The sequence below is a fragment of the Dreissena polymorpha genome, chromosome 2, assembly GCF_020536995.1.
Source record: "Dreissena polymorpha isolate Duluth1 chromosome 2, UMN_Dpol_1.0, whole genome shotgun sequence".
NCBI classification, from domain to species: domain Eukaryota; kingdom Metazoa; phylum Mollusca; class Bivalvia; order Myida; family Dreissenidae; genus Dreissena; species Dreissena polymorpha.
The window spans coordinates 67,961,765-67,971,454 of record NC_068356.1 but is presented as its reverse complement, the minus strand read 5'-3'; the positions used below and the strand labels follow the sequence as shown (position 1 = coordinate 67,971,454).

Below are 9,690 nucleotides of genomic sequence, written 5' to 3'. Positions count from 1 at the left end.
ATTTACCCTAAAACGTTCTATTCATTGATTGCCATTGGATCTCCTAGTAATGTAACTGTTCATTCCAGACATGTTATTTCTGTCATTAAACCTAGACGCTATTTGCATAGCCCGTACCCGAACGTTTTCTGTCCCTGCATCGCCACGAATCAGACGTTGAACGCGACTTAACCGTTTTACAAAGTTAACAAAGAAGCCCGCGATAATTCGAGGGTCATTACTCGAATAACATGCCTCCAGCCATAATATGCATCTGGAAAATCCATTAACCGCCCCGTGTATAGCAATTCCAAAAGGCTTTAGCTTATCATACGCATCATTGTGTATAGTAAAATTAGGACCTTTATTGGTATAGACTCTGCGTCGCAGGCGATGTGCAGACATGAGAGCAACACCCTCAGGATCAATTACCTTCAATACACATCTTGTTATTTCTTGGGTTACTTTGACATTTGTGTTGTGTTGACCAGTTTCCATGTAGTTCTATAACCACATTCAGCCATCCCTCTTTAATATACTGAACGAATCGCTCGTATAACGTCTGGAAGAGGAGACGACGCGTTGCGTCTTTTTAGACATTTTCCTTCGCAGTATCCGTTTCAGTTGACTCAAACTGAGAGCAGTGTTGTGTAGGAAAAGCAAGAATCAACATATACCCAGACGCGTATAGCCCTGTTTGCTATAACGCGAAATCCAAACATCCCTTTCTTGATATGAAAGTACAGCTAACGATGAGTCAACATATATCAGTGCCACTTAGACACAAATCTGCAATATAAAAAAAAAAAAGTTGTGAGTCGTTAAACACGCGTTTTGCATGTATTAGTTAAAGAGAAATATCTAAACGAATCAATCGAGATTTAAGCTCTCTAAATGCCCATAAAATCCAACGAACACCTTAATATTTATTGTTTGCAAATGTTATTTTTACCTTTATACCAAGCATTCCTGATGTAAAAATGGACTGCCTTGCGTGTTTCAAAAGAATATACCAGAAACAAAAAATCTGTTCGACGCCGGAAGTCATGAAACAATGTTGCAATAATGTGATGATGTCAAAATTGTATGACGACATGATATGAAAAAGGTGTCATGGCTTTAAAATTAACTCATCGTGTCGATTAAAACTATGATGGCAAGTCATTTTCACAAGAGCATGACGTCAAAAATTTTGTAGATTTGTCGACTTAGATCATGTCGACCAAATATATTTTCGGAGAAAGCCGGAAACATTTACGTCGAGACTTCAACTTAATGTCGTTATGACGAGTAAAATTAAGGTGGGAAAAGCTACAAAACTATGTCGACATACCATGTTATTTCACAGTAAGTCGATATAAATTATTACGGCATGGCCACATTATTGGGGTGTGCCATATACGTTTCCGTATTCTATTAACACTTCAGTAGCGTAATTTAAATTTTACTTGCACAGAGCGATGCTTATTTACCGCGCCTGCGAAGCGTTTTGGCGACCACTTTTTGGACTTAATAAAATATACATGTATATTGTAGTGAGCGGTCATGAAAACGATATCTATTGCGTTAGAAAATCTCGATAGTTTGTCTCGATTGCGTAAACAGAGTAAGCGATATTGTTGTCTAGTTGATCAAAAGAAAGGAAACGTTAGGAAACTTAACGAAATATAATTATGTAACATTTATGTTAACATTTTCATTTCAAATAAAAACTTACTCCGGGACCAATAAATGTGCCGGTAAAAATAAAGCAAACCTATTTAAAATCCGTTCAAAATCACATACCGAAGCAACCGTTATCATTTAATGCGACTGCCTGTACCGGGTGGGGGGGATAAGACGAGATTTTCCAAAATTATTTTGAAATTAATAATTTACATCGTTCTTATAACCATCGGAACTATCGTTCTAGTAATTAACTACACTGTAGTTAAACATGTGAGTAAACATCATGTCGATATTTTTTCGTGATAAGTATTGTTCCCATTTTCGTTCATACATGTTCGTAAATTAATATTCATTTGCACGTATCGATTTCTTATTGATACCTTGGGGCGCTGAAATGATAAAAATAATGACAGTATACGCAGTATATAACATGTTTATTATCATTAATGCAACATCGCTGCATACAAAAATGAATACAAATATAAAGTCTTGATTAACATTAATTAATCCTGACACTTTCTACAGCAACTAAGCCGCCGAAACGCATAAAGGATCCTATTCAGAAGTCGTCTGCATGTTTTAATAGCATTTTTGCCCTTGGCATCACGGTACTTGGCGCCACAGGTGTATGAATGACCATTGGCATCACGGGTGGTGATGTATTCCTCGTTGTGATTGCATGGTGTGTTGTCATCAATAATCCATGTCTTGTTATCAGCGCCGCTTAGGCGTCTGTGATCAGCGGTGACTAAGCAGTTGTCAGTAAAGTTACAAGAGCTGTTAGCAGCGATGTTGATATTCTCTTTCACGGAGACTGCGCTGCAAACAGTTACAGTGTTATTGCCATTAGCAGTCACAAGGACTTTGTCATAGGCGTCCTTGAGACCGTTGAAATCAGCTGTTACGTGGCTATCGTCATCAACAGTGATAAGGCCGTTGTCATCAGTGGTGCTAAGAGTGTTGTCGTAAGCGATGTTTGGACTGTTCTCACCAGCGTTGTCTGTGCCGTTTTCACCAGCGGTATGAGGGCTGTTTTCACCAGCGTTATCTGAGTTGTTTTTACCAGCGGTGTCTGAGTTGTTTTCACCAGCGGTGTCTGAGTTGTTTTCATCGGCGTTGTCTGGGCTGTTTTCATCAGCGTTATGAGGGCTGTTTTCACCAGCGGTGTGAGGGCTGTTTTCACCAGCGGTGTGAGGGCTGTTATCACCAGCGGTGTCTGAGCTGTTTTCACCGGAGTTTTCTGAGCTGTTTTCACCAGCGGTGTATGGGCTGTGTTCACCAGCGTTGTCTAAGCCGTTTTCATCGGCGGTGTCTGGGCTGTTTTCATTTGCGTTGTCAGGGCTGTTGGCATCAGCGGTGTTTGGGCTTTTTTCATTGGCGTTGTAAGAGCTGTTTTCACCAACGGTGTCCGGACTGTTTTCACCAGCGGTGTATGGGCTGTGTTCATCGGCGGTGTTTGTGCCTTTTTCCCCAGCGGTGTATGGGCTGTTGGCATCAGCGGTTTGTGGGCTGTTTTCATCAGTGATGTCAGGGCCGTTTTCACCAGCGGTGTGTGGGCTGTTGGCACCAGCGGTGTCTAGGCTGTTTTCACAAGCGATGTGTTGGCAGTTGGCACCAGTGGTTTGTGGGCTGTTTTCATCAGCGGTGTATGGCCCGTTATCACCCGCGGCTTCTAGGCTGTTGTCATCAGCGGTGCCTGGGCTTTTTTCACCAACGGTGTCTGGGCTGTTTTTACCAGCAGTATGTGAGCTGTTTTCACCAGCGGTGTCTGGGCTGTTTTCACCAGCGGTGTGTGGGCTGCTGTCGCCAGCTGTGTGTGGGCTTTTTTCACCAGCGGTGTCTAGGCGGTTGACACCAGCGGTGTCTGGACTGTTTTCAGTTTCACGAGTGGTGTGTGAGCTGTATTCACCAGCGGTGTGTGGGCTGATGACACCAGCGGTGCCGGTGCTGTTTTTACCAGCGGTGTCTTGGCAGTTGACACCAGCGGTGTCTGGGCTGTTTTCACCAGCGATGTGTGGGTTGTTGACACCAGATGTGTGTGGGCTGTTGAAACCAGCGGTGTGTGGGCTGTTTTCATCGGCGGTGTCTGCGCTGTTTTCATCAGCGGTGTCTATGCTGTTTTCACTAGCTGTGTGTGCGCTGCTGACACCAGCGGCGTCTATGCTACTTTCACCAGCGATGTGTGGGCTGTTGACACTAGATGTGTGTGGGCTGTTGAAACCAGCGGTGTCTTGGCAGTTGGCACCAGCGGTGTGTGGGCTGTTTTCACCAGCGGTGTGAGGGCTGTTTTCACAAGCGGTGTGTGGGCAGTTGGCACCAGCAGTGTGTGGGCTGTTGACACCAGCGGTGTCTGGGCTGTGTTCATCAGTGATGTTAGGGCCGTTTTCATCAGCGGTGTGTGGGCTGTTGGCACCAGCGGTGTGAGGGCCGTTTTCACCAGCGGTGTGTTGGCTGTTGGCACCAGCGGTGTGTGGGCTGTTTTCATCAGTGATGTCAGGGCCGTTTTCACCAGCGGTGTGTGGGCTGTTGGCACCAGCGGTGTGAGGGCCGTTTTCACCAGCAGTGTGTGGGCTGTTGACATCAGCGGTGTCTGGGCTGTGTGCATCAGTGATGTTAGGGCCGTTTTCACAAGCGTTGTGTTGGCTGTTGGCACCAGCGGTGTGTGGGCCGTTTTCACCAGCGGTATGTTGGCTGTTGGCACCAGCGGTGTGTGGGCTGTTTTCACCAGCGGTGTGTGGGCTGTTTTCACCAGCGGTGTGAGGTCTGTTTGCGCAAGCGGCGTGTGGGCTGTTGTCACCAGCGGTGTGTGGGCTGTTGGCACCAGCGGTTTGTGGGCTGTTGACACCAGCGGTGTCTGGGCCGTTTTCATCCGCAGTTTCTGTGCTGTTGTCATCAGGGGTGTCGGGGCTGTTTTCACCAGCGGTGTCTGGGCTGTTTTCACCAGCGGTGTCTGGGCTGTTTTCACCAGCGGTGTCTGATGATAATAAAACATATAATGATAATCTTGTTTTATTTTTTAATTGAAATTTTAACCATTCTTTTTTTTATGAAATTAAATTTTATAATCATGATACCATTCCATTGTCAAAGCTTATAAGATATACTTAAAAAATCGATGATAAACATGATAAGGTAATATATTATTATTAAATCATAGATATGTACCTTTATTTCTTCTTTGTGGTCGTAAGCTGCGAAATACGGGTGTCAGTTCGTCCTCAACTAAAAAAGGCTTTGCCCGTTCAATCACGTTTTTATACACCTTTCTCTGCTCTGCGTGTTTATTCCGCATTGTCCTTCTAATATTCGGCAATACAACATTGTTCAAGTAGGCCTTGTTGCCCCACTGGCTAACGAAATACTTCCCAATAGGGTCTAGCTTGAACAAGTTTTCTTTATTCATTATGGCTGATATTTAACGCTTGCGATCGCTTTTAGTGCTGAACGTGTTTCTAACGACAACAATGTCATTGACGTCAGTGACGTCATTTTCGGTGACGTCATAATAATTGATCCTCTTCCTTTTTAACGTTTTGGTTTTAAAATTTTTTTTGCATTTTTATATAGGGACAACTTCGAAGCGTATACAAAAGAAGTATGATAGGAGGATTAGTCATTTCTTAATACCCCTTCGGCACTTGTCATACAAATTTATATTTGAACTAAATGTTTACATAGCAATTCGTCAAATTAATTTGTAAAAACATACTTTGGGCGTCCGATCTATGAATGCCCATGAAATATAGTCATAGTTATATCTGTTGATTGTCGAGGTTATACGAGGATATAAGCAATCAATATTAAACATGTATGGTCAGTTATTAACAGTGTTAAGAGTTACGAAATGAATTTCTAACAACCGGTAATTTAATCCCCATAAAGACGACATTTTCAAGTAAATATCGACACATATTAAAACTTAATTTACTTCACTTTTCCCACATACGAGTGATTCTCCAGTAGCAATAATATATTGATATATCATTAAGAAAAAAATAAACACAACCATTACCAACCAGTAATCTCGTTTATTTGGCCAGATCCAGATCGAAACCGAAACTTTCGCGAAAATGTCTATGAGTCATTCAATATTACTGTTCACTTTTTCGGCCCCGTATTAAGCCTGATTCGGAGATGTTTTCTGAAGAAATTTCACTAAAGGCAGAACATTATACATAAGCCATACGAGTGATTCTCCAGTAGCAATAATATATTGATATATCATTAAGAAAAAAATAAACACAACCATTACCAACCAGTAATCTCGTTTATTTGGCCAGATCCAGATCGAAACCGAAACTTTCGGGAAAATGTCTATGAGTCATTCAATATTACTGTTCACTTTTTCGGCCCCGTATTAAGCCTGATTCGGAGATGTTTTCTGAAGAAATTTCACTAAAGGCAGAACATTATACATAAGCCAATGTTAGTCCAAACAATTAGACGTAATCTTTTTAGTCCAAATAATTAGACGTAATCTATTTAGTCCAAATAATTAGACGCAATCTGTTTAGTCCAAATAATTAGACGTAATCTATGTAGTCCCAATAATTAGACGTTATCTATTTAGTCCAAATAATTAGACGTGATCTATTTAGTCCAAATAATTAGACGTAATATATTTAGTCCAAATAATTAGACGTAATCTATTTAGTCAAATAATTAGACGTAATCTATTTAGTCCAAATAATTAGACGTAATCTATTAGATGTGTATCGACCTCATATGTATAGTAGTAAAGTCAATGTATTCTCTTTGTGTTTCTTGATACCATTAATTTTAGATCAATACAGAATGCGCGTGTCTTTGTCTGCGGTTATGATGTAAGAAGTAAGTACGAAACACGTAATTGTGAATGATAAGTAAGATAGAAATTGCAATTGCAATCAATTTAATTTTTTTTTTTTTTGGGGGGGGGGGGGGGGTGGAGACCAGAGACGTGGATAACTATATACGTCTCTGTGAAAACCAAGAACTTTTATTATGTGACCTAACAAGCATCTTGCGTGCACACTATTCAAGGAACGCCGTTGCGTTTTTCCCATCCAACACGCTGTAAGAAGTGTCACAACCAGTTTTTTATCTCTCAGTTTTTTTAAGATTACGCAAATAGCATGCTCTTTGAAACACGTGCCCCGCCCCGCCCCTCACAAATCAATGTCTGAAACCTCCCTTTTTTCAATCAAACGACATACTTACTATACAATGTAAGCATCGCCTTTTACGACTACATTACGATACATATAATCACACGCCTTCTAAAACTGCATTACGATACAGATAAGCACACGCCTTGTACGACTATAATACGATACATATAACCACATGTATACATAACAATTTACAGAAAAGCATCACATTCTATGATTTCATTGCGATACGGGGTAGAATTGTACCGCGGCTCGTCATTTCTGTAACTTAATATGTGTTCTTCGTAGCTAAACACTATACCATGTTCTTTCTTTTATGAACATGTTTGTCTTACGCGTTGTCTTACGCGACATATTCAAAAGTACAGTTATTATTAATAGCGAATTGAACATGTCGTAAGACTTCAATAAAACACGCACATTAGTAATATTTACATACCTGTATTCATGCCAGCTGAAACGTATATATGTGGTCGATACAATAGTTATCTTTCAACTAGAGCTTGTTCTTTTGAAGAAGGCTTATTTTACATAATTAGCACCATCCTATATTTATGATTGAACGTGTTTTATTATCGGACACATCTAAATGGTCGAATAGACTTTATAATAAATTTAACACTTGTTGGAGACGAATCTCTGTTTCAGAAACGGCATTGAGTTAATTTGTCGTTCATTTCGCGCGACGATAAACATGTCTTTATATTTTGGTCTTTTGGATTATGTAATAACAGGTGCAATATGAAAAGAACGTTGTCTTCGAAAGTCCAGTGAACATCTTAGAAACATTTACCGTAAATTACATAAATAGACGATGCCGGGCAGGTATCCTTGAGGGTTTTGAGAAATTCAAGATGGCTGCTCAAAAATTGTTTCTATTACCCAGATCATATCAAAATTTTGCATTAAATCATACGAATAATGAATATGTGCAACTCAGTAGCAATAAAGAGTTTGATAAGTGGCCAATTTAATAAATTTATTTTAAACATGTATAGATCAGTGGTTCATGCTTCTGGTATGCAATGTACAATCACAACGCCGATAAACCGTCCCAAAAAAGAGGTCGCGTCAACATTTATTCTTACTTCTTCATTAAATTGTTAGCGAAAGCATCAGTTAAAAGTCATGTAAACCCGGCTGGCAAGCTTAGTTGATAAACCGTTGGACTACACATCCGACGAAGATCGCGGATTTGATTCCCGACCCGGACACGCAAGTTGGGAATCTCCGGAATCTATGCATAATAATGCTTCATTTATTCACCAATTGACTTCAAATTAATACTGAACATCTCCTATGACAACCCAAATTGCCTTTTAATATATCATCCATGCGGCGTGGGGATACGCGTCGGCCTCTGCCGCGCCATTTCTTGTTTATGATTGAACTCAAGACATGTAAAAATGCATATTTTATCAAAGACCTATCAATTGATAGGTCTTTGATTTTATTAAGAGAAAAAAATGCTAATTTCTTCTTGTGTTCTGTATGATGTTGTCAAAACCATGTATCTTTTTTAAAAATCTTCATGTAGCAACACAATACCTTGGAAGTAAATGCATCTCATAATTAAACATATACATGGACTAAGAAACAAAAGTAAAGTTGCACAACTTAAATGATAATTAATTGGCAACAACAACGGGGTCGTAATCATATTGTATTCTTCTCAACGGAGATAATGCAGTGCCTTCACGTGAACAAGAAATGTAGTAATCGCTGGAAAGGTTTTGAATTGTACATTATATGTTTAACTGAAACCTGGACAAATAAAGATTCTACAATAGATTTAAAAGGCTACAGCAAACCAATTCATTCTTATAGACGATTACAACACCGTAGAGCGAAGCGCTCAAGTGGTGGTATTATTATTTATATTAAAGAATCTATTCGTAAAGGTGTTATATTAGTAAAAAATTATATTGTTTGGCTAAAATTAGATAAGCTGTTTTTTAATATTGAATTTGATGAATATCTATGTGTTGTATATATTGCACCAGAAAATTCTCCTGTTCATTCTTTGTTTACCTATGATATTTTTGAAACGATTGAATGTGATATTAATTTTTATCAAACTAAAGGTAAAGTGTTTTTAACGGAAGATACAAACTCGCGAACGGGACACAAAGCAGATTACATCGAAAATGACAGGTATATACGCGATATTGATTTTGTTTCTGACCTAGATATTGAAACCCTAATCCCACGTTCAAATTGTGACCCAGTTACGAATCGATTTGGCGATGACTTGTTAAATATAGATCATTCCAGAATTTAGTACTTACCCAATTATCTCCCCTGAATACTCTCCGCGTCCGCCATTACACTGCTGCTAACAACCGGTAACATATATAAGAGAGCACCGATTATTCAACGGATGAATTTGTTTCTAAATTCTAAGGCCGTCATGACATGACCTTGGTTGTATGAAATAAAGTTTTTCTGCCAGTGGAGATGTTACGCTAGTGTTGGAAAAATGTTTGAAAAAACATGCATTTTTATGTATTTTTCTAGGAAAATTTCACATTGACACATCAAAAAAGCTATTTAATTAAATTAAATGCAATATTTTTCATTTGATTATTTGCATCAATCTTAAAATCGTGTAAGCCTTTGCATTCCAGTGTTTAATTGCCCACTTTGTTCTGCATAATCCGATTATCTCGTTTTGATCAGATATTGTCCAGACTTAACTAACAACATGGTATCATAAACCACACTGGGTGGCAGATGACAGTCTGGTCATTAAACACAATTGATGATGCCACCATGTCTCCTCTTTCTGGTAGTATTTAGCAGTCATTTGGTTGGATAATTTTCCCCCGACATACTTAACAGTTGCGTACATTAGATATGTTACATATTGTACAAATTTAAAGTTATATCCAAT

At 39.5% G+C, this 9,690-nt stretch overlaps 1 protein-coding gene across 2 annotated transcripts; it reads right to left on the bottom strand.

The window, feature by feature from the left end:
* Positions 1–2,110: 2,110 nt before the first annotated feature.
* On the bottom strand, positions 2,111–5,097 carry LOC127867451 (S-antigen protein-like). 2 transcript variants are annotated; one of them, XM_052408607.1, is made up of 2 exons: positions 4,813–5,097; positions 2,111–4,621 (listed from the first exon to the last, which is right to left on the bottom strand). In XM_052408607.1, the coding sequence occupies exons 1-2, from the start codon at positions 5,048–5,050 to the stop codon at positions 2,151–2,153; spliced, it is 2,709 nt and encodes a 902-aa protein (XP_052264567.1). In that variant the 5' UTR covers positions 5,051–5,097; the 3' UTR covers positions 2,111–2,150. The 2 variants fall into 2 exon arrangements, with proteins under 2 accessions (XP_052264567.1, XP_052264568.1); XM_052408608.1 differs by having other exon boundaries at positions 2,111–4,597.
* Between the last annotated feature and the right edge of the window lie 4,593 nt (positions 5,098–9,690).

Bases quoted from the DNA above. Each gene is read 5' to 3' on its own strand.
- LOC127867451 (XM_052408607.1), bottom strand. From the start codon at position 5,050: ATGAATAAAGAAAACTTGTTCAAGCTAGACCCTATTGGGAAGTATTTC. The intron at 4,622-4,812 runs GTACATATCTAT...TATTATCATCAG, and splicing joins ACCACAAAGAAGAAATAAAG to ACACCGCTGGTGAAAACAGC.